The 23,410-nt window shown below is 37.1% G+C and overlaps 4 protein-coding genes across 7 annotated transcripts; 2 read left to right on the top strand and 2 right to left on the bottom strand.

The window, feature by feature from the left end:
• The first annotated feature begins 947 nt into the window (after positions 1-947).
• On the top strand, positions 948-1,941 carry LOC141904541 (NADH dehydrogenase [ubiquinone] 1 alpha subcomplex subunit 6-like). The gene is made up of 3 exons (XM_074793137.1): positions 948-1,108; positions 1,273-1,388; positions 1,709-1,941. The coding sequence occupies exons 1-3, from the start codon at positions 973-975 to the stop codon at positions 1,838-1,840; spliced, it is 384 nt and encodes a 127-aa protein (XP_074649238.1). The 5' UTR covers positions 948-972; the 3' UTR covers positions 1,841-1,941.
• Positions 1,942-2,006: 65 nt separating this feature from the next.
• LOC141904539 (telomere length regulation protein TEL2 homolog) lies at positions 2,007-7,948 on the bottom strand. 4 transcript variants are annotated; one of them, XM_074793133.1, is made up of 21 exons: positions 7,910-7,948; positions 7,627-7,769; positions 6,899-7,277; positions 6,386-6,574; positions 6,139-6,293; positions 5,885-6,032; positions 5,706-5,808; positions 5,561-5,629; positions 5,330-5,471; positions 5,118-5,254; positions 4,833-4,912; positions 4,620-4,742; positions 4,437-4,525; positions 4,265-4,356; positions 4,076-4,192; positions 3,927-3,998; positions 3,588-3,853; positions 3,387-3,486; positions 2,992-3,056; positions 2,286-2,484; positions 2,007-2,111 (listed from the first exon to the last, which is right to left on the bottom strand). In XM_074793133.1, exons 2-21 carry the CDS (start codon positions 7,697-7,699, stop codon positions 2,070-2,072), a joined length of 2,640 nt encoding a protein of 879 aa, XP_074649234.1. In that variant the 5' UTR covers positions 7,700-7,769; positions 7,910-7,948; the 3' UTR covers positions 2,007-2,069. The 4 variants fall into 4 exon arrangements, with proteins under 4 accessions (XP_074649234.1, XP_074649236.1, XP_074649237.1 ...); XM_074793135.1 differs by lacking the exon at positions 7,627-7,769 and having other exon boundaries at positions 7,823-7,938; XM_074793136.1 differs by lacking the exon at positions 7,910-7,948 and having other exon boundaries at positions 5,118-5,149; positions 7,627-7,870.
• On the top strand, positions 7,933-9,397 carry LOC141904542 (dynein axonemal light chain 4-like). Its single transcript, XM_074793138.1, has 3 exons — positions 7,933-8,209; positions 8,361-8,444; positions 8,767-9,397. The coding sequence occupies exons 1-3, from the start codon at positions 8,141-8,143 to the stop codon at positions 8,929-8,931; spliced, it is 318 nt and encodes a 105-aa protein (XP_074649239.1). The 5' UTR covers positions 7,933-8,140; the 3' UTR covers positions 8,932-9,397.
• Positions 9,398-9,967: 570 nt separating this feature from the next.
• Positions 9,968-22,007, bottom strand: LOC141904669 (tuberin-like). Its single transcript, XM_074793301.1, has 38 exons — positions 21,903-22,007; positions 21,268-21,423; positions 21,106-21,192; positions 20,797-20,907; positions 20,636-20,715; positions 20,485-20,549; positions 20,262-20,394; positions 20,129-20,177; positions 19,924-20,049; positions 19,629-19,829; positions 19,357-19,512; positions 19,103-19,255; positions 18,879-18,982; positions 18,682-18,763; positions 18,452-18,607; positions 17,962-18,120; positions 17,757-17,876; positions 17,559-17,671; positions 17,317-17,470; positions 17,104-17,226; positions 16,871-17,011; positions 16,586-16,775; positions 16,408-16,501; positions 15,993-16,095; positions 15,801-15,916; positions 14,534-14,743; positions 14,172-14,399; positions 13,928-14,060; positions 13,731-13,842; positions 13,121-13,468; positions 12,603-12,671; positions 12,140-12,174; positions 11,440-12,060; positions 11,272-11,358; positions 10,995-11,184; positions 10,775-10,914; positions 10,527-10,697; positions 9,968-10,445 (listed from the first exon to the last, which is right to left on the bottom strand). The coding sequence occupies exons 2-38, from the start codon at positions 21,397-21,399 to the stop codon at positions 10,257-10,259; spliced, it is 5,481 nt and encodes a 1,826-aa protein (XP_074649402.1). The 5' UTR covers positions 21,400-21,423; positions 21,903-22,007; the 3' UTR covers positions 9,968-10,256.
• Positions 22,008-23,410: the final 1,403 nt, after the last annotated feature.

Raw genomic sequence — 23,410 nt, forward strand, 5'->3', positions numbered from 1 at the left:
TGGCCACAGTCGGTCAAGTTGTAAACATATACAATGATAAGGACGTTAACGTTAAAGACTCTGTGTTCAAAAGTTTTTTTGTAAGGCTAACAAACAATAGGCCTACTTGTTTTCTGCTGAGGTCAAAGGTTCGCCCGGTCGGTCCCAACATTACTTTTTTCTAAAATCATGATCAGGGGTCAGTTTATAGACTGGTATCAACTTTAACCCGGGGCTAACTCAATTCATTTTCAAGAGAGTTAACCCTGGCTATGTCGATACCAGTCTATGAAACTGGATTATTGCAGTTTACAAAAGTGACACGACCGCTGCGGAGAAACGAGGTATCATTTTTTAGCCTAACAGAATAACGATATATAATATATGTACCCCAATGTATCTCTATACGAAATTTGGCGGAATATACTTTTGCCACCGAAAACGACTGTCAAACATCATTCAATAAATAAACTGGAATATCGGGAAATGTTTTTAACTAGTTCAATGACGTTGGACAAAAAGTAACGTTGCTGGTGCCTTTTAAATGGGTTTTAGTAATTTGTTTTTTGTTGTGATCGAACACGATGAAATCAAAAAGGAGTCAGCTGTACCAGAATGCATTCTTCTGCATCTCGGGAAAGTTTTAAGTGTCAGATTGTCTTTTGATGATAACTTGAGTTCATAGCTTATAGAAGATTGTCTTGATAAGTTGATGATCTAACATAATAATCAAACCATTTGAATTTCGCGGGGTAAGTTACAAGAGCAGAGGCTTTCCACCAAGTAGACTGGTTGCCTGTCCAATTTTGCATTCGCAGATGAACACCAGCAACCAGTCTATTCGCCAACCACCAAACTCGTCGCAGGAAGCTGGAGGCAGCACTGTACGGTCCCCAAGCGGCATTTCTGTGAACTAATGTAATACTGCGGGCTAGTGTCGGTAACCAGTCTAGATTTGCTGCTGAGAACTGAGGCAGGCGAGTTATTTACAAAATGGCGTCGAGCGCAGCCTCTGCTTTGAGGCAGGGAGTAAAGCAAGTTAAACCCATACTTTCCACGAATAAAGAAGATGCTAGACGTCGGGTTTTAAATCTGTATAAAGCTTGGTATCGACAGATTCCATATGTCGGTATGTATTTTGCGAACTGTCCATCGAGAGTAAAGCTATGCCTTGCTGATCAACTGTCAATTCAAATTAATTTTATTTTTATTTCGTTCGGGAGTGGACAGGTCAAATGCTGTGAATCAATGGTTGCCATTCTACTATAAGAGAATATGTCGCTATATTTTCAGTAATGGAATATGACGTACCAATTACTGTTCAAATGGGTCGCGATAAAATCAGAGCAGAATTTGAAAAGAATCGCCATGTCACTGATATGCGAAATATAGACCTATTGGTAATCAAGGTAAGGGAGAAAAATGACAGTTTACAATTTTGAAAGTCTTAGCGAAAATTGAGTAGACCCACAGCCAGTTGAACATGAGCATTTTCAAGCGCCTTAAATTCAAAAGGGGCTGGTTCATACTAATCAGGCTAACTGCGGGCCGGGTTTTGTACTGCGGCAGTCTTGTGATACCATAAGGTTGGATTCATTGCTGAGAGGGACTGTGTAGGCCCTTTTCATAGCCTAGCCCCTTAGTTAAACAGGATGATCGAGTACTCAGTCGCAGTCTGTATCTAGTTGTTACATATTTTTAATTGAACGTTTGATCCTTTCCAATTCAGGGACAAATGGATCTTGTCGAAACGAAAGAAATCTGGAAGCAGAAACACCACATCATGACTTTCTTCAAGGAGTCGCAGAAACCCAGGCCTTCCGATTTCCTATCGAAATTTTATGACGGACATGAAAATTAGCGGCAGAATAGAATTATTAGAACTTTTTCAGTAAAAATTCTGTAAATACTTTATCTTAGATCGAATTCAAGCTCTATAAATGCATTGTCGAAAGTCCCTGAGTAGCGTAGTACATGGAACATCATAAATCTCAATCGATTTAGAAAATATCAAAAGTTATTTATTTGAACCACAATGAGAATTGACTAGGACATTATTGTTGTAATTGAGAAACGTATTGAAAGCTATGTCATCGTGCTTCTGTCATCATCTGCGAGGCTTTCGTAAATTCCTGAAATGAAACATTATTTATAGAGATAACAGCGTGCTGTAGTGAAATGTTGTGTGAATAAAATAATTGTTATTATTAAATGATATCTTGAATTAGAGGCATTTAATTCTTTTAAGAATCCGGTTTTTGAAGACCAAGATTTGTGGTTACGTGAGGATGATCCGGTTAATTTACCTCTTTAAGTGCGCTTTCTAAGAGACAAAGTGCTTGAATAGCTAACTTCTTGCTCTCCGTATCTGGATCTTTCTCGATGACGTATTCCATCCACGCTTTGACCTCGGTGATTTCCGCTTGTAGTTCGGACATGAACAAAAATCCCGGTAGCGACAAAATGACCATCGACGTAGCAAACAAAGCACCACGTCTGACAAAACTGAAATGATAAACAAGTATTTGATACTTCTCATACGACACCTGCGGTCAGTACAGGGTCCCTACAACTCCTTGAAAACTCCTTGATTTTTGAATATATTTTTCAAGGTCCTTGAAAATCCTTTAATTTTGAGAAATATCCATACACTCCTTAAATTCTGGGAAAGTCCTATTAAAAATTTTCAAAAGGTCCTTTTCAGAAGACAGTATATTCTATTATTCTTCATTGTGTGACTTGTGAGTGAAAGTTGTTTCACTTTGAGATTTAAAACATTTAAACATGTAAAACCAAAACGGCACACACAACAACTGATCAAAATTTGAGAAAAACATGGATTTTGTTTTTGAATTTTCGACTTTTTTTCCATTTATATGAACGCGAAAACCTCCTTGAATTTTGAAAATTACTCCTTGAAAATTCCTTGAAAAGTTCTTGAATTCTGGATACCAGGAATTGTAGGAACCTTGCAGTAATGATATGAAATGAGTTTATGGTACCAGTACATACCAGTCCGAATGAAATCTGATGACCCATATAAAATGTAACAACGTTGAAGCCATTTTCATCGCAACCTGAAATGTAAATACATGTAGAATGTGGTGATTATCACTTTACGTAGAGTGGAATCTGGTTATAACAAAAACGTGATATTAGAATTTAGTCTAAGTATCACAGTTTAGTTAGTTTCATACTGGTATTACAAACTAATTGGTCTTCACAAACAGATATTCAGAGACAGTTGGTGGAAGATAACAACTGGTGGGTAAACTAGTAACTATGAACTTTAAATTGTCACTTAGTGCAACTATCCACTCAAACTGACTTTCAAACAACTGGCCCCTGGTCTCCAGGTCGTTACAAGGTTCCAATCATCAATCTATATTGAATTTACAGTGACTTACGGGACAATGTAAAGCTGCATACATAATAACGCCCAGTGTATAGAGTAACCGACTCAAAACCAATGAATCTTCACCAAGCAATCTCAATGTGTTCTCTTGTCTGAAATACAGGGTTAAACTGAATACACATCCAAAACTCATCAGCTCCACAGTTGTGGATTAATATCCACTTATTTTCACGGATCCACTCATTTCAAATACCTGTCAAAATGCAACATTAACGGGAAGAAGAAATTCCCAGCGACTGAAGCAAACTTGTTCTTCACCAGTTCTACATCAGGTTTAACCCTCCCTTTGCCGAACCGTCGAGTTTTGCTTTCAATACGTTTCTGCACGACATCCCTCCACGATTCCTCTTCATCTCGCGATGATTTTGTGATGACTTTAATAAGTGGAGCATTACATGTACCAGCAGTGTCATTCAATGTCGAAGGTTTTGATAATTCCTTTGCTGAAGCCGCCAAGACCTACATCAAATATTCAAATAGTGTATTGTCTAAGAATTTCAAATATAAAGTCTTGTTTTAAGGTAAACTGTACCTCCAGAATGTCCAACCGCTGCTTGATATTATAGTTCCTTTCATAGAATTCATGTGTTAGGTAATTCGCTGCCTAAAGATTGAAGTTTCTTTCATGAAAAACATGTCCATCGAAAAAAGGTGCACACATACAGTTTACAACATCGTTACCTTGACTGGACATGTCACCGTTAACGCGACCAATGCATTCCTTCGTAACGATGAGAATTCGGTAGTGTTGAAATTATCGTTTAAATGCAACAAAATCTTTGCGAATTCTTCAGCGATCTGAAAACACAGACACAATAATTATTTCTAAAATCATTGTATAGTAAAATCATCTGAACCAAATTTGTATACCTCGTCTATATTCGTGTTGGCGTTTCTAATGAGATCTTCAGCAGAACTTAAGCATAACTCCACACGGTCTGGGTCATCAGTACTCAGAAATCCTGTCAAAATCAGAATGAATCAGTTAGTAACAAATTCACAAATGCAGCGATAAATATATGTGGGTTTTTGTGCTTGTTACCTTCCATGCAGTCTCGAATGTAATAAGGCTTTTTCACTTTTGAAACTGGTACATCGTGGGACATGTCATAAGGCTGAAGATCATCATCACTGCAACAGAATTATATTCAACTCCTTCACTCTAGGAGAATCATAGTATACACAAGTGTATAAATGAATAAATCTGGAACGAATAATAACACACCTGTCTAAATCAGATTCTTCATTTTCGGAACAAGTGAAACCTTGTTTCTTGTTTTCGTCACTTGTTTCTTGTTTGCCAACTTTATGCAAGTCTTTGTCTTCTATGGTCATATCATGAAGATCCCTGTTAGCAATGAATCAGCTGAGTACCGGTATATTCAACAAAACCTTTAACACGTAGCGGGTGTAGCATATTTGGTGTAATGATTGATACCTTCGTAGTTGAACACAGTCTGGACGCGTTGGTTTGACGAGTAATTTCACTAATTCATCAATTTCAGCAGTTTTTTCTACCTGAAATAAAATTATAATAACTTTATTTTGCCTCGAATTACATCACGATTATATATACAAAATTATGTAAAAGAATACAAGGGAGTTATATATAAGTGTGATTATGGACACATAGACTAGGGTCTAAAATGAAAGGTCGGAAATATCATCGATAATGCATGTGTATTGAGGAGTCAAATAATGGAACGACTAGGAATGATCTTACCTCGAATTCTAGTTTATGGCCTTGAGGATCGACTGAAACAATCAGATGTTTACCAATAAACATTCCCAGCAGGCGAATTTGAGGTACAGAACTTTCTAAATGTGGCTGTACACCTTCTAAAACTTTACTCATCACATCTGAAACAGTTTGAATTACTGATACATATTTCCTAATTTATTCATATCACAGAGATTAATTATGATTTAATTTACCGTCTTTATATTGTTTTAACTGCTGTTCATCCATGAACGATACGCAGACAAGAATCGCTTTAGTGATGTAGCTGTGTTGTTCATAAGATGTATGTTTGATAGCGCTACCATCTCCCCAAACTCGCAGTAATGATAACAATACCTGGATATCACAGATAATGGAAATTAGAAATGTATGCAGTACCTCAGTTGGAAAAGCATAGATTATTTGAATGTACTACAGTAACACACCTTAGGAATCAGCTTCCTACCTTCGTTTGATAATGATAGATAACCTATGATATTTTGAAGTATTTTTCCCTGAAACACACAATAATTCAAAATAAGTAAAAACATATCTTAAATAATTTGATGAGATATTTCCTGCATAGCGCACCTCTTTGAAATATCTTTGTAGCAGCATTTTCTTGCAAAGTAAGAATTCAACTTTATGATTGTTTATCACTGCATCACCGAGCAACTGATGTACAGACCCGTACCTAAAACATGAATAGCACTTGGTTTCTGATGAAATTAGAAAATGATTAGGGTTTTGAGAATCTTGAGAAAATTTACCAATCAGCTCGTTTGATAATAGGAATAATGACGGATTCTATACAGTTATCAGGTACACCAGTAATGACTCTTTCACAAACACGTCTCCAGATGAAGTCATTTTCAGCGTGTTTTATAAGAACTGGCAACAGCTCATCCCATAAAATATCTAGAAATAATAAAAAAAACTCAGTAAAACATGAATCAAAATGATGTTCCGATAGTCAAGATATAAAACGGTTAAATGGTATATTTTTGTTCAGAAATTTTCAAACCTGAAAATCCACAAAAACATATTCGCCCACAGAGAATGCTGACAAATTCTAAAGAGCAGACACTATCTTTTGATAAACAACTATGAGCCTGTTCCATTGCAGACAATATACCATCTGATATGTATCTAATGTATTTTCTTGGTAAAAATTCATCGCTGAAATAAGAGAGTTCCATAATATATAAAACCATTAAATAATATGAAATCTAATCTTTCAAGTTTCATTCATGTAATAAGATCTACCCAACCTGTTTTCTGTTTTCAATTTGTTGGCCATTTTATCGGGAAAACTGATCAAACCAGCTACGAGTTGATCCCACATAGTTTTGTGATGAAAACTTTTCACTGCACATTCCGACAATAAAAATTCATTCAGTTTCTTCGCGAGTAGATATTTTTCTAATAAAGACACTAACAGGCTGCACTGATATCCTAGGCTGCAAAACATAATTCATTGCACAATTGAAAATCCGTGCAAAATGAAATAATCATACAATTGTAGAGTGTATCTGCTAGGGAGATGATATCCTCCATTGTCGGTATCCCGTGTCAAAGTAAGGTATGCTATCCCAGTTTGCCTCAGATTTAAGTTTCTAAACCAGAAAACCCAGGAAAGAATTTAATCAAACATCTTCTAATGGCGCAATCAGAAATTTCTTGTTTACTATTGGGAGGTGTCATTTCTATTTCTGTTATCCACAAAAGTATCCCAAACATTGGAATACTGCAAAAATTGAGCCTAGATATGGAATAATCTTTACCTGCAAGACTGTATACATGTTGTGAGGCAAATAAAACTATCAGCTGGAGGTCCGTTCAGTACGACTTGTTCCATCAACTTATTCATTCTATCCTTTGGGAATCTGGAGATCCAATCGACGGAAATCATCTGCAGAAATCGTTCCAAAAATCGTGGATAATGGTTCCGAATGAAATCCGTTGAAACTTCTGAAATCTCTGACTCGGAGAAAGGTAGATGTACAGTTCTGTATAATCTACGTTCAGTTAGTAGTGAGACGATTCCCTGTAGGGAGTGTAATCCATTCTCCGGGTCGGATGACTGACTTAATGAGTTTAGAACAGTTTTGACATAGGCGCGAATATCTGCCATCGCAGTGGAATTGAACCGAACTGAAATCACTGGAAAAAAATTCATAGAATTCTGATGTAGGATGGAGGAAGATAAATGACAGTTTGTATCACACAACCTAACAGATCCATAATGGGATAGGGTTTATTGGCTGCAAAGGTTATTATTCTCTGGTCTGGTTAATAAAAAAAAGAAACATAGGACTTGCTAATAATCAAGCCCTGCTTGCTGTATCATTTATATAGTAACTTTTATCACTAAAATAGGCCTAATAGGCAATAAGTATAGTTTAATAGTATATGGCGTTCCGTTTCGATCTATTAGGCTATCAATAATTTTATATCAAGTAATTGATTGAACCGTGTATTTACGCGGAGAGGTGCGGATCTGCACTTTTACCAAGGGTTCTACTGCCGGGTTGAATACGCGCCAGCAGTAGCCAGCTGAACAATCGTGGAACTTTTAAGGCCATAAAAATAAATTACTTGATTCCCAACAGCTCCCCTCCTAATTTAATGTTTCGAATTGATGATATCATTGATCTGAAATAATCAAATAATTACGAATAAATTTAGATTATTAACATGTTCTTAACATTATTTTCAGTGTGCATAGTAAACAATCGAGTTCACTTTTGACATTTCGTCTATAAAATGCAAAGTTTTTCATTTTCTATCGAGACCTGTGACGACAGGCCCCAGATCCTCTCACGGGACATCCGGTCGACGACATTGAGATAGTGGCGATCTTAACCGGATTCAATCCAATTCAATTAACCGGAAATGTCGCTTATCTACCGAAACGTTTTATTGTGGAGCCGTTGCCCCAGGAAACAGTAGACACTACTGCTGCCGAGGGAGAACTGTCGAAAGTTGGTCAGTTTCTTCAACAAAAAAAATCAGCAAAACTCATCATGGCAGAACCACAGGAAGATAAGAAAGAAGAAACTAAAGCACGAGTTCACACCTACCCGTTAATACGGGTAAATATGTCTCTGTCGATATTAATTATATATTATCCAAATTTCGTTTGGCCTTTATTATGGGCCCAGCCAGATTGTCAACTCAATAAGTTGGCCTGGCTCTGATGGATGGTGTAGAGCTCCATAGTTTATGATTTGTTTGTTTTTTTAGCACTCTGATATGCCAGAAGAAATGCGCGTAGAAGCAATGGAATTATGTGTCACTGCCTGTGAAAAATTTGCTAGCAATAATGAGGTAAGCCTAACCGCCCGGGCCTGTGGCTGTCACAATACATAGGTGTGTTGAAGTGTGATGGAGCGAAATGTTGAAAGTTGCTGTATTGAGTTAACTAGGCCTACTAGAGCTAGCTCAAGGAAAGATTAGGACTTTAATTTTCATTCTAAATGTGGATTTTCTAACTTGCTATTGGGTAGTCTGAAAACCAGTCGTTGTTACCGGTCGGTGTGGAACGATGGCTAGGTACTAGACTAGCTCTTGGGGGCTGCCATTGCTAATGGTTTAATTGAACTCTAACCACCTTACCATACAGTGAACAATTCAGATTTTGATATTCCAGAATGCTGCCAAAATGATCAAAGAAACAATGGACAAGAAATTTGGAGCATCGTGGCACGTAGTGGTCGGTGAAGGATATGGATTTGAAATAACGCATGAAGTGAAAAACTTACTGTACATGTTTTTTGCTGGAACTATGTCTATTATTTTGTGGAAGTGTTCGTAGAGTGTCCGAAACTGAATCAAAAAATAATCAACTTTTGAAACTTGTTTATCGAAATCTGCTGATTACTACTACATCTTGCGCATACAACCTTCGAAAAATGACTTAGAAACTTTAAGAAATGCAATTTGTAACAAAAACATTGTTATTGTTTCTTGAGAACGTTAACTGAAATTTGATGTCTATCATTCCAAAAAAATGTTAAGTTTTTGAGAACATATGTTAAGAAAAAAACGTCCATATCTGAATCTATGCATAGCCTACACGCCTATTTCTCATTAACTAGAAGGATATTACATGTATACTGGTACATATCAGATCTGCTATTCTATGCCGATAACGATGTCTTCAATCCATAAAATAATAATCCCCTTTTTAATTCTTTTTTTGTCAAATATTTTGTATATTTATCCAAACGAAAGTTATGGTTGATTTAATGAATTAATATACGAGTAATTTGCGGTTTCAATCGTTGTCCATTGTGTACATATATTTTGGTTATTTTACAAATATATTAAAAAGAATTTCATAATATTATCATATAGGAGGCTCGTTAGTTTATTTACTGTGATTTCAATATAGGATAGGAGTATGCGTTTGTCTAGTGTCTTGGAATAGCACAACTATTCCCATCAGAAACAAGTGATGACTTCCTCAGAAATTACTTCAAATAGCCTTTGAATGGAAAGGAATGCTTTGATGGCTGGAAGTTGATATCCCGGAGGGGTTTGGGGTGGGAATTCCGCATGATTGATGCTTGAGTAATCATTTCATATGATTACTCCAAGATTGATGAAAGTGTCCTTAGTGCACGTGCACCACCAAATGAATTCAGACGACATGATCCAACCGACCAGAGTGTCTGTGACCCAGAGTGAAGAAAACCGAATTGTTCTTACCTCTTGATGCGTACATAGGATACCAGATTACAGCATAAATTTGGCACATATGGTGGACCAGAATTATACCATAACTTCCCTTATGAGTGGGCTAAAGGCATTTTATGAGATGAAAAATACCACATCACAACACCATGACATTGATTTCAATAGGAAAAGATTTATTTTCATTTTCAACAATACAATGCAAATACCGGTACATAGGCTATGCACGGTCTCTTGTATAAGACAGTTCAAACAATACAATACATTTCTTCTGAGGGCTAGAAATTAATGAAGACTAGAGTTTGTATATATAAACAAACATGTAAGAACTGTAACAACACTGCAAATAGTATACATGTATTAGAATTCAGCATGATGGGGAAGGACTAGTCGAGCGTGTATATGATTACAAATATTCAGCAAAAGTTTAAGGGAGTTCTTTTCTCACACGTAATCCGTGAAATCTTCTTGTATCGAGCCGTTTCGTGAGCTACTTGTTTGTTGATCGTCACCGCTTTTCTCTTGATTTATTTTTTGTCGAAGTCGCTTAATTTGTCGTAGACGCTCGAGCCAGTTCGAAGCGTATGGGTCGGAGACGTTATTTTTGTGGCGTTGCAAAATCATCGACGCCAGCTGAAGAAAAAGTAAAAATCCAAAATTCAATCAGATCTAGATTGAGATGAAGTATTTTGAGCTGATCATGGAGAAACTTACATTAGCATGAAGGGCCAATTGTCGAGCTAATACAGCTAATTTCGCATCGGAGATCAATTTAATATCTACCAAACCGATTATTTCCGCAATTTCCGGTCGAGCCTGAACTGTGACTGAGTTACAGCCGTGGTCTAATGGTTGAATCACTATATTCACATAGTTAAACTGACCCTGAAATGATTTTTTCAGTCATTTCGTCAAAATGATCAGACTAGAATCGCATATTTACCACATATTTTCACACTTACCTTAATAGTGCCAATCTTGTATTCATCGCTGCTATTATTATACACAATAGTGACGTAATCATTACCGATATGAAGTTTCTTCGCGTTGCAGTTTGGATCGGAGGTTCTATTTGGCATCAAAGTTGCGACGTGGTAGATTACTATAACAAATAAAGATAAACAATTTAAATCAAGCTTCTGATTAACTAAGAAAATATAAACTCAAAACTCAATGAGTCACCTTGCATAATATCATCATGCCAGCTATAAGCAAACTGTCCATCAGCTCCACCCGTTGTATCGAGACCACCGACGTAATTATGTTCTGGATTACATTCTTTAAGATAGAGCAACGTGCCGAGACCAGAGAGAAAAGCAGCATAACGCGACGATCCGTAGACATTAGATAAAATCTCTGTTTCATTAGTTGCCTGATACATAAGAACAGAATTCAATATATATGAAATACCAACATGGAATGAAAAACACGTATCGGTGACCAATGATTTTGAAATTACCTGTCCCGGACCAACATACAATACTCCAATCTTATGAGTTTCATACGCAGGGATACGATCCAATACTTTGATAGCCCTCTCAACCACCTTTCAAAAAGAACAAGATCATTTGAAAAAATATAATCAATTTTTAATAAATTCATCAAGTTTAGATCGGAGCGTCCGTACCTCTGATTGTGGAACCAATTTCGGTCTTTCATCACCCGAAGCAATGAATGAATTATGATATAACTGCAGGAATACGAAACTCGGACTGAGCCCTTCTTTAGAAATTCTACCCTTCGTTATATCCTCTTTATCGGCTGAACTTTCGAGCACGGGCATCATTATCGCTACGGTATGTCCCCGTTGTTTTACGCGAACTGTTTTATTTGTCAGAGTAGATGGTAATTCTTTAACTTCGTCGGTTCTCTCTCCAGCCCGTATGCTCTGATCAACATCACTGTCTTTATTATTATTATCTGAAGTTTTACCGTCTATCGAATTATCGCCAGTCACTGAAGATCCCGCTGTTACTTCCATTTTCGTTTCAATGTCGATGAAAGGACTGTGTCGCTGCTCGGTACCAGCATTCCCTTCAGCAATCTTCTCAGAATCAACTGCAGTCAGAAGACTATTAATAACTGTGTTCTTTTCACCAGTAGTCAGCGGTGTAGTCTGATCCATAGATTGCGATAGATTATTATCCTTACTCGTATTAGAATCAAACGACCATTCACTGATCATATTTGGTGATGAATGAACTTTTCGTAAACCTTTCTTGTTGAGAATATCAGGAGATTTGTTAGTCTGTAAGAAGAATAAAGATTTGCTTTCTAACCGAGAAATCATCTCCACTCCAACGAATGTGAAAATCTCAAGTACATACCTCAGTTTTTTCCTCTGTGTCTTCAACTGTTGATACTGCAAAAAATATCACAATCACTTTGAATATAACTCAAAATATATCAAATACCTAACAATGAATCCTTTAAGTTATTCGTTAAGATTAATTTCATAAGAGATATCAAACGATAGAGTTTCTATAAGCGTTGGAAAAACAATGAGTGAACAATGAAAGCATCCATTTGAATATACAGATATCAAGTGAAATGAAGCAAGGCATAGATAAGTTACTGGGTGAGCATAAGCCAAAAGCATGTGAACTTAAAATGAAAATACATATGGTTCTTAATAATGATATTGTTGTGATATTTAAGAGTATATGTATATAAACTAGAATGTATCATAAAGATTATATTTTTTCCATTGATTGATGGTCATCATCGTTGTTACCTCGGAAAACTAGATAACACTCAGGAGCTCGGAAATTTCATCTATGAACTACCTACCGGTGGTTAAACTACTTCTGCGCAGGTCTGATGGGGGCGTGTCAAGCATCCACGTCAATTTTGGTGGTTCTGTACATGTGTATATATAGAACATTCACACAACATATAAGTAAAATAAATAGATCAACCAACTACCCATAATAAAACAGTATCGAGTGGTTTTCTTTTGAGATGGAGATGTATTTGATGAATCTGCGCTAACCAAAGAGCAAAATTAATGCAAAAGCAATGCATAGTCGTTCATATGCTGTCAAACATTAGTGAAAAATGTTAATAAAAGCCAACGACAGAGTGGAAAAACGTGAACTATATTTGAAAGAAAATAAAGGAATAACATTAGACTATATCTACAGAAAAATCTATAGAAACAGTTTGAGTAGTTGATGTACACTTAGTGGAATTCAACACATCGAAAAGGTTTCATTTATCAACAAGTATTTGGAGTGAATATTATGTACAACCATAGAAAGAAAGAAGCAGAAATCAGAAAATCAGATGCAGAAAAAGGAATAACTTACCAGACGATGCGAGTTTACGTCGCGGAGACAGCGCTGGTTTCTTGCTGTCATCCGTGTCGAAATTTTTCTTGTAAAGAAGTTCGTATTCGCTGTCACCGAGACTTTCGCTGTCGATACGAGCGTGTCGATAATCATAACTCTCGGCGTGTTCGAGAAACAACGACGAAATATCATCGAGAGGGAAATCCTGAACTTCACTGGGGATGAGCTGGTCATTCTGAACGCGCATCATCCACGATACGTTACCGGTCGGACGACGAATGTAGACCTCCGCCCAACCTTGACACCAGCAACTACACAAATGAGGCGTTTCACCCGGCATTGAATCTGTTGCCTTCGGTCGATGACCTAGAATAATAGGAATTCAAATTATAATGAAAGTGATGATAATGTTAATCTTAATATAACGTTCTCTTTACACACTCGTAACGCTACAGAGCCCCATTATGACATTTCAATCATAAGTTTCATTTAAAAAAGTGAGTTTTAAGGTCTACTTAATAACAACAAATAATAGGGACTCGCTATCTTAAATTAAACTTATCTATCAATAAAAAATCATTTGATCATGCATATCGAAACAACTAGCTCTATAAAGCTTGCTACTTACTATATAAAATGTCATCAACGCTCTGTAATAATAAATCTATATCTGCTGAACTGAACGGCATCTGCAGCTCAGGTTCTGACGTTGAAGGTGAAGGTTTCATCTCTTCGGAAAACTACAAACAGAAACCATGAAATTCTGAATCTCAAAATCAAGCTACCTCTCACTGAAATATCAACAAGGCTAAGATATCGTGTTACCTTAGTGTGCAGTTGTATATCATCTTGACTCGTAGGTTTATCTGGTACAGATTTATTACTGACGCTCATGACGGCTGCTGATTGGTGTCGCCTACGTTTAGATCTCAAATCAGACGCCGAACTCGTCTCCAAACTATAATACAAGCAATTAACAAATGATTTAACTGGATGCTTGGATGAGACAAGGGTTGCATTTTCAAGATCGAAGAAAGCCATAAGGTTTTTATACACCGATTGTACAAACCTTTTTTCAATAACAGGGTTAGGGCTATCTTTACTACCGATACTGTCCCTATGTTGTTTATTAGGTGTTGATTCTAAAGCTTGTGAAGCTCGACAGACATTTTCACATTTCTCGCACAGACCACTGACGCGGTTACCACCACCACTTGTGGTTATTGTAACCAACTTGTTGCCAATCAACCAGCTTTGACTCTGTCCTCCAGACAATATGAATTCGGTCACCGGGGTTCTGAAAAAACATTAAAATTTCTCAGGAAAATTGTGGAATCATTGACTTCAGAAGTTAAAGGATTTCTAGACACTTTCTGGAATATCGGCTCTTATTTCTTATGATTTTGAGATCAAGAATCGTGATAAACTAACCTTTTAGGCATAGATGAACATGAAGAGAATGTGTATCTAGCCATCATATCAATACATGTGTCTGATAGTTCTTTGTGAAAGATTGACATGTCTTCATCGACTGCTTTGTTTGGACTTTTCTGAGTTTTCTCGGATGGTTTATCTCCGACTTCACGGACATGTCGTTCTGCAACTGGTCCAGCAACGCTGTAAGGTCGGTTGTTCGGACGTCTGCGTAAGAAAATTAATTGAACACAAATCAATATCGAGATATCCGTCATCACAACAATGCACAGTTAGATACCGGGACAATACCGGGGTATACCAAACATTAATATTAGTCACTACTACAGAAGTGCGATATTAGTTTCTGACATATAGCGATAAAAACAATACTCTTGGATATTATAACAGTTGGTCTTTTTATTAGGTGAACTAAACTAGGATACATTGCGGAGAAAAATTCAAAACTACCAGGCTAGAAAATAGTGGGAAATCCCTAACACTATGCCTACCTTCTGAATTTCATTTCAGCATGGTACAATTGACGCATTGACCTAGCATCATTACCCCAAAACACTTGGGATAGAGTGATATATGCAGAGGAATGGTACGACCCATATTGAAATACATGACGAAGCCAAGAACAATTAAAAATATAAGATCCATGCAATCCAATCCCATGTTTTCTTAGATTTCATAAAAAAAGATAATTTGTAAGAAAGGGAGATGTGAATTTCTATGACATTGACTCTAAACATAGTTTCTAATTGGGATGAGACATAGTTATACCAGTAAAAGCTGTTATATGAGAAAATACTATAAATGGAAGCATCTGAGGGACCAGTTTATATAAACATATTTCAAATGAATAACTATATACTTTCGAAAAGAAGACATTTCCTCAACCTTTGTAACTTATAAAGCATATATTTCATGGATTTAATACTCAAATGTCTGTTAACTCACTAGACTATAAGAAGAAATAAACACACAAAACATTTTCTCTATACTGGATTTCCAATCACTACAAGGTTACTTACGGTTGAGTCTCCATTGTTGGGGAACCTGGTATGTTTGTACTAGAACTGAATGGTGGAAAAATCAATCAATGATTTTATCTATCACTTATTTCTTTCTCTTGGCACAGCGGATGAATATGACATTTAAAATCAATTAAATCCATGAATGAACTACCAGTAATATTCCGCAGAGACCCGTCCCGTAGGCAGTTTCATAATCTACTGCTTTTATGCATTCTAAGAGAAGTGATAATACAAATACAAACCTGCGTATCATAGTCTCGTTGAAACTGCGAATACGACCACGTTCACTCGAATCCTGGTTCAACAGGTGCAGTTTTGATGTCTCTTCGAATTGTCGCAGAACATTTGCTTTCAATCCCTGCAAAGAAATCTAGGCAATTTAGCCAGTCTACTGACCAGAGAGTTCATCTCTCAGCGAAAATAATGTCTTGTACCTTGTTGATGAATGAAACAAAGTCTCGTCGGAACGGCAGACGACATTTAAGGAACCACATTGCTATCACATGATGAGCTAAAGACACTGTATAGTGATTAAACCTTCAATATAAAATCATATGAATAATACAATACATAAATAGGAATTTTGCATGGGGGGTTCATACATTCAAATGGCTGAATATTTCTAGAATTTGGCTTTCTGAGACGCGTTGTGATATGAATTGATGGGGTTATAAGTAGCTGAAGTATCTACAGTGGGTAGCTAGGCTTATACAATAATCCTGGAAACGTAGATCCCAATCTTTCCTGGAGGTTTTAGGCAATTAGTGAACCCCTGGATCCTCCCCTGGTTTTAAACACTGTTTACTGAAAGTGTCTAAAACATGAATAATCAACGTCTGATATACTCACTTGAATGGGTTTGTGTAAGGTAATGCGATAGCAAAGATGCTCATATATTCCTTGCCGACAAAATTAGCGTACAATTTCGGTAATCTAATTAGACCTATAAATACATTAGATGTTAGATTTAGCTGACCGCTTCAATGGTCATAGAAAAACGTATCTTTTCTCATAAATTCTCACTTACTAGACAAAAATTCCAGCATCGGACTCGCCATAGAAACGGTAGCAGAAATTTGAGACAGACGCACGAGAACAGCAGAGACTTGTCGCACCATTATATCGTGCATCTCAAGCGTACAAACTGTCAATGTCGATACACAGATTTTTGCACATTTCGATACGAGGCCAAACTTTAAACATCCGACTAAATCAATCTGCAATCAAGTGAGTGAAATAGTCAAGGAATAGAATAGATAAATCAATATGGGTAAATGTATGTGGTGGGTGCGACTATACGACTATGACGTACCTGTTTTGATTTGTCAAGAAATTTATGATAAGACGCTAAACACGTCAGTACAGGAAAGATGTGACTGTGAAAATCTGAGCGAGTGAAGTGCGGTGGAATATTCAATAATCGATCCATCAATCCAAGATGTGGATCATTCACCTTCATAAAATACACACAAAAAAACACACGTCTTATCACAAGAAAATTACAGCTTTCAAAGATCGATTTAATAGATTCATCTAAATACATACCAAGGTACAGAGTTTTGAGCATAACTTGTCAATAGTGTTATACGCTGATAAAATCAGAGTTTTATTCTGCATTACATCGGGTAAACTGTTCAGAACCAGCTTCATAACTGGCCAATCCAGTTCCTGGCGAAAAATAGAAAAATTGGCAGACTTTTATATAGGTATTATATTTGATAATCTATAGTAGAGATGAAATAGAAGTTTTCTACTGACCACTTCGAGACAGTCGAGAATTGCCGAAATAACCTTCGCGTAAGGTAGAACGGTGACTTGTAACGGAGGGCCGAAGTTACTAGTCGGAGCAATAACGGGAGGAGAACAGCTGACACTGATCGCTCGTTTTAAGAATGATTCAGTTCTCTCATCACTACAATTCAAAAGCATAAGCATATTACAGATACGCTATGGTTATTTTGTGAGGACAAAAGGGGAAAACTTGTACCAATCATACTTACAAGGTATCACAGATAAGATATGGCGAGTAGGCATATTTATTTTCTTTTTCTTTACTCGGAAATCCGAGTCGACACAATGAGTCAGCTCTTAGCAACAACAAACATTCGAATATCTACAGAAAAACCATGAATACAGGAAAATAACGATAGCCTGATTGAGCGAAACAGAGACGGCAGCCGGTTCAGTTCGATACTTACAGCTTGTCGTATTTCACAAGCGGTTTTCAACGTATTCTTCTCTTCGTAATGAGATTTTAAGATGGCGATCAGTAAATCATACGTTCGCACGGCGTGACTCTGACTGCGATATATCTTATTCTGAAATATCAAGAAAAACGAATATCACTACCATGAAATTAATTCATTTGCGGTTTGCTATAACAACATATCGGGTTATAATCACCTTGAAAATATTGACAAGTCCCAACGCGGCAGTTTTTGCATCTTTTAAGCTGGCATCGTCTGCGACTATATTCGTGAATTCTTGACTCGTTTCACTCAGTGAAATACTGGATGTAATGGAAGTAGTGGATACAGCTTGTGTGAAATTACGACAAACTACCTAAAATCAGTTCCATTCAAAATATCTAAGAGCTTGTAATTAAGCATTTAGGCACATCAAGCATACAGGACTTTTCCCTGACACTAAGTTGTTTACCCTATCTGCTTGGTATCCAATCAGTCAAATACGTAAGACATAGACAGAAACTGTTTGATTTTACGCGCGATCTAGCAATCTTAACATATTTCCCTAACTTTCCACTGATTTTTAGCTTTAAAACAAAATTCCCCGACTTCTTTAAAGAAAAGAAATCTCCCCGACTTTTCCCTGATTTGCAGGTAAGTGGCCAACCTGATCATATATCGTTCATGAAATCAAGTCAATACACTACCTTTTCGAGGTGATCTAGAATATCTATAAATTTTGCGGTCTGACAGGATTTAGCAAGACTAACGAGCAATTCAACCGCTTTGTTGCGCACTTCAACATCTTGATCAAGATCTAAGTTAGTCAGCTGAGGCAGTACAACCTGTTCAATGAGTTCATCCTGCAATATTACAAGTGGTAAAGTTATTCTGATTGAGGTATGTGTTAGCTAGCAAGGTCGGAATAAATACTAACCTCATACACATCTTTGTGTGAATTCAATACATTAGACAAGATTCCTAATGCTTTTATACGGATTTGAGTCCTCGTTTCTGACCTGAAATTCATTGTACATAACTCTGGCATTTTAATTGGAGCGCCCACAAGCTATTTTACAATGCTAATAGCATAGGAAGATGAGAATATTTTCATTGGTTCTCCTCCACACAAACCTGTAATATTTCTCCATAAGTTGACATAAATGCAGAATCCAATTTCCTTTTGTTGGATGAATAGCTTCGGCTTTATACGATATCAATACAAGAACGGAACTTTCCTACCGACGATAAAGTAAAGAGAAGTTATGAAAATTTCACCTTTGTAATCTAATTTCATCTGTAGCTGTCGTGTAAGCGTGAATTTAGAAAGCCAAACTGGATTAAACATCGGTACTCACCGGGCGACAATTGGCACATTTTTCGATGATGGAAAAGAAGCGGTCTGGAGAGTCAGGTGAACAGTAGAACTGGTCTTGTTCATATAACTGTTCAATTGTCGTCAATAAATCATGTAAATTTTGACTATATTCATCAAATGTATCAGATTTAGCCTGCAAGAAATATTGTATGCCAAACAGATGAGCAACACTTTGATGATGATAGGCCCTGTTGGAGAAGATGAGCAATCTTTTAGATTAAGTAAATAACAAACCTTGACCGTTTCAATCTGTGATATAAGCACTTCAATAATCTCAATAATAATGTCCCACGTTGTAACCTGTAATTCTTTTCCATACTTTTTCACGAGACGTCCGAGAGACAAGACAACTTCATACGAGACGACCGGATGATTACACTGACTAACTGCCTGTAATTATCAATGAAGATATGTTTGAGAATAAACTATAAAAAGAGTTTATGTAGGAAAACTAGTTTTATCAGTTCATACAAGTATAGTCAGTTATAATGATGATTGGTAGATACCTGTAATACGGATGGAAGAACCGACGCCATTGTATGTTTCAGAGTAGAAACTCTTCTGGAGCCCCACATTGCCATTCCGATGAAGAATATAGCTCCACGCAGCAGGTGGAAATCGGACATGTTATGGTTGTCTTTCAGTAATGAACACATGACATAAATACCACTGTGCCCGAGATGAGTTCCTAGCAGATTCCTCATCAACTACTCGAGTGAATTAAGAAAATAAATGAAAGCGTGGGATTCGTTTTCCGTAATATAACATTTGAGAAACTTTGTAAATTCAATTTCACGATACCTTCCAACTGACTTGACAAAACTTTTCGATGTTTACAAGTCGACACAAAGTTGTAACGAATGCGTACAGAGCTTGTGACGGTAGAACGCTGTAACAAATTACAGCATCGAACACGTTCAAACACGTCTGAAACAAAAACAAACTGAAACTACAGAAGGAAACTAAAAAACTATCAATTTATTTCTAAACCTGATGTGAAAATTACCTGTAAATCTTCCTCAGATCTGGTTTTGTTTGAAATTTGGCAAACATAACTGAAAATAGATTAGAATACGGTAATCGTAATCGGCTCACAAGAATTAGCACGCTTATTGTTACTGGGGATATTCCCTACATACTGAATGAATCCAGCAATGATGTCATGATCCATGTATGCTGCATTGTACTTTAATATGTTCATCAATAACATCAAAAACTCAGCAACGTTGCCACTATTGAAAACATCAGGAAACCACTGTAACAGAAACGGCCCTGAAAAACCGAATGATTATGGTATTCTATTCAAAGATGAGATACGCGAAAAAATTGTTTACAATGTTTAAAAGTCTATATGGCACTAACCTGTATCTTCTTCGAAATACGTCAGATCTTTGCCATCTTTGGTCAAAGTCTTGAATAATTCAAGCCTAAAATAACGTATTAAGAATTTAGACTGTTAATCGGGATTTCTTTAAGTTGGCAGTTAGAGCTTCATAATTAACTGATTGTTTACCGTCTTTGACAATCTTCCAGCAATGCGTGGCCTTTGACAACGCGAAAAAAGTGCGCCCTCAAAATCCCGAGCTTTTCATACTAGAAAACAAAAGCACATTTCATCCATATCCGTATGAAAGGCCATTAGCAATTCCATTAATTAACTGATTGTTGCAGTACCTGTCCACGAATGAGGTGTTCAAGGAATTTCAGCGCCAAGTGTCTATTTTCAGTAGTAACATTTGGTTCTAATAAATCATGCATTGCCAGCCAAACACTCTCTACAGCGTTCTGCAATCATATGAAATCATATCTACGATTCAAACTGATTCATTCATTTTGTTTGTATTGAAAATCTTGTCTTGAGTTCGATTTTGTTTATTTCGCAGGCCTATATAGTGGGTTTTAATCTCTTAATCTATTCTCCACGTCACAGTGTATGCACTATTCGACTATCTTGTGTTCAACTTCACTTTCAAATTTTATCACCTCTTCTAATCTTTTCATAGCAACGATTTCACATAATTCTCGCAGGACTTTCACACGAATGTGAGCAGGACTTTCAGTACTTATCTCCTGAAATCAAGGTCATCAACATCAGAATCAGCCGAAAGAATTAAGATTAATGATGACAGACAACTGGTAGGTTACCTTCAGTAATTCAGGCGTGAATACTATTTCTTTTGTCAGTGGTTTTACATTTACAGTAGGCACAGATGTCGGTTTATTGATTCGAAATATTTGCTTCAGACGTTCTTTGAAAGTGTCTTCTTGTCTCGCCATGGTGTGATGTTATATACAGAGATCCTACAAACAAACATAAATAAACATAACATCAATTTGATTTTTCTGTGCTGCACAGATTAAACACGATGTAGGGTCCAAAATATCAACATTTTTTCATATTCATTTTCAGGAGAGGGTACAAAAAGTGCAATAGTCATGACAGATGATAGATAGAGCTGTTGTTGTTTTAGACTATCCAGAAATCTAAAAATGACCTGATGACATCCAAGCTTATCTTGCCTGCACTGCCTCCCTAGGGCCTTACTTGTCTTTTAGTAAACTTGGATAACTAGTAGGCCTAGTGACGCATAGGGCCAAGGCTTGAGTGGGACTGAGAGAGAGGAGTGAGAGAGAGCCCACAAAATCAGAAAAAAAGCTGGAATAATTGGTTAAAACAATTTCATGGATTAAGTTGGCTGCAAATCGAAAAGGTGTGGGTAATTTTGCACATCATATATAATCACTGAGATTTATTAAGAATGGATTTGTGTTTTTATTACCGTCAAAATGGAAGAATAATTTTTAGAATATTTTGACAGAATCGAGAAACACTTCCTCATTCACCGCCATTTTGAACGATCACATGACACCATTTTGTACTAATTCGCAGAAATTCCACTAGGTGCCTGTACGTGCAGACAGAATTCATACTGCGGCATGCGAGGGAGGGCAGCACTTGACGGTTAAAATCTGACAGCTCGCTTTTCCTACTGTGGCATGGGAGTAAATTCAAATTTTCATACCATATTGAATACATCTCCCACCAATACAAAAGCTTTATTCTAGATACATTTATATAAAACACAAGTTTAACGATCCAATTTTAACGAGAACTCAAAGCCGCATAGTAATACCTAGGAAGAATTTGTTAAAATGATATTTCCTAGCAATCCATGATGTCATTCACTGTGACAGATCCGACATAATAAAGACAATCAATACTCTGCCAGGCCAAATTTATTCTTGTAATTCAATAAAATACAAATATCTTGCTTTTAGCAATCGGCTTCAGAAAAGCCATAAGTATTATCAACTTAATTGTCGATCGAAATTTCACTTTCTCACCAACACAGTCGGTCGCACCCGTGCGGCCGAGCTTATACCAATCTAAGTCACCTAGCTATAATTGAGATACATCAGTTCATTGCTAAACAGTGATCTAGTTTGGTCTGGGAGATGGTAAGAAAACGTTTGTCGATCCCCACGAATATTCTTTTGAATCACTTGGATCTTCATGGCCAACTCTGTAAACTCTGAGACGTCTACAATTGGAGCTATCCACCGTCGCCAGAACCAATGTATCCAGATTAGTCAGAGCGCATGCTTTGATTCGCTCGTCTAGTTTCAGTAAAGGTATCGCCGGCAAAAGACCTCGTTGCGTTATCGGTACAGTCCACACAGTCGACTGCCAACCGATCACTGAGCGTTCATCTTTTGAACCCATCAACAAGACACACGAATCGTCAGGGCAGACGACACCCTTCAGTGTTACCAATACGCTAAAAGTCAACTTATCACGAATTGTCTTCCATCCATCGGATTCTTTTACTCTACGGAACATGTACAAATTATTCTTATCGGTAACCCCGAAAATATGCCCCTGGTTATTCGCAGAAATCGCAGTAACATGACCACCGACGTTAAACGATTCTTTGTCCTTAGTATCAATAATATGAGCCTTGTCGTTATCGGGGGAATTAACCGAATTGACTGGAATCAATGCGTAGCTGTCAATGAATTTTTCTCCACCGATATAGATACGGTTTCCTTTGATGAATACCTCGTACACGCCCAAAGTGAACGGACTTTTGTCAACGGCAGAACATTCGTAACTCATACCGGAGATTCGATACCGACGTAGATCGGAACCTGTTGCGATGTAAAGGCAGCCGAAATTATCGCATGCCACGCCCCAGCAGTACCATTCCATTCGTATCTGGCTTTTTCGCGCCAGTTGAGAATCGTACAGGAAAATATCTTCGCCGTTGTAGTTAGCCGTCACCAATCC

The sequence above is a fragment of the Tubulanus polymorphus genome, chromosome 4 (assembly GCF_964204645.1).
Source record: "Tubulanus polymorphus chromosome 4, tnTubPoly1.2, whole genome shotgun sequence".
In the NCBI taxonomy this organism is placed as follows: Eukaryota; Metazoa; Nemertea; class Palaeonemertea; order Tubulaniformes; family Tubulanidae; genus Tubulanus; species Tubulanus polymorphus.

What these genes read in the sequence shown, in the direction of transcription:
- LOC141904541 (XM_074793137.1), top strand. Translation starts at nt 973, where the DNA reads ATGGCGTCGAGCGCAGCCTCTGCTTTGAGGCAGGGAGTAAAGCAAGTT. An exon ending in TCGACAGATTCCATATGTCG is followed by an intron (nt 1,109 to 1,272) that starts GTATGTATTTTG and finishes CTATATTTTCAG; the next exon opens with TAATGGAATATGACGTACCA. An exon ending in TAGACCTATTGGTAATCAAG is followed by an intron (nt 1,389 to 1,708) that starts GTAAGGGAGAAA and finishes TTTCCAATTCAG; the next exon opens with GGACAAATGGATCTTGTCGA.
- LOC141904539 (XM_074793133.1), bottom strand. Translation starts at nt 7,699, where the DNA reads ATGGCCTTAAAAGTTCCACGATTGTTCAGCTGGCTACTGCTGGCGCGT. An exon ending in GTAGGAAGCTGATTCCTAAG is followed by an intron (nt 5,472 to 5,560) that starts GTGTGTTACTGT and finishes TGTGATATCCAG; the next exon opens with GTATTGTTATCATTACTGCG. An exon ending in CGGTGACATGTCCAGTCAAG is followed by an intron (nt 3,999 to 4,075) that starts GTAACGATGTTG and finishes TTCAATCTTTAG; the next exon opens with GCAGCGAATTACCTAACACA.
- LOC141904542 (XM_074793138.1), top strand. Translation starts at nt 8,141, where the DNA reads ATGGCAGAACCACAGGAAGATAAGAAAGAAGAAACTAAAGCACGAGTT. An exon ending in ACACCTACCCGTTAATACGG is followed by an intron (nt 8,210 to 8,360) that starts GTAAATATGTCT and finishes TTGTTTTTTTAG; the next exon opens with CACTCTGATATGCCAGAAGA. An exon ending in AATTTGCTAGCAATAATGAG is followed by an intron (nt 8,445 to 8,766) that starts GTAAGCCTAACC and finishes TTGATATTCCAG; the next exon opens with AATGCTGCCAAAATGATCAA.
- LOC141904669 (XM_074793301.1), bottom strand. Translation starts at nt 21,399, where the DNA reads ATGGCGAGACAAGAAGACACTTTCAAAGAACGTCTGAAGCAAATATTT. An exon ending in TCACGCCTGAATTACTGAAG is followed by an intron (nt 21,193 to 21,267) that starts GTAACCTACCAG and finishes CCTTGATTTCAG; the next exon opens with GAGATAAGTACTGAAAGTCC. An exon ending in ACAAGATTGGCACTATTAAG is followed by an intron (nt 10,698 to 10,774) that starts GTAAGTGTGAAA and finishes AAATCATTTCAG; the next exon opens with GGTCAGTTTAACTATGTGAA.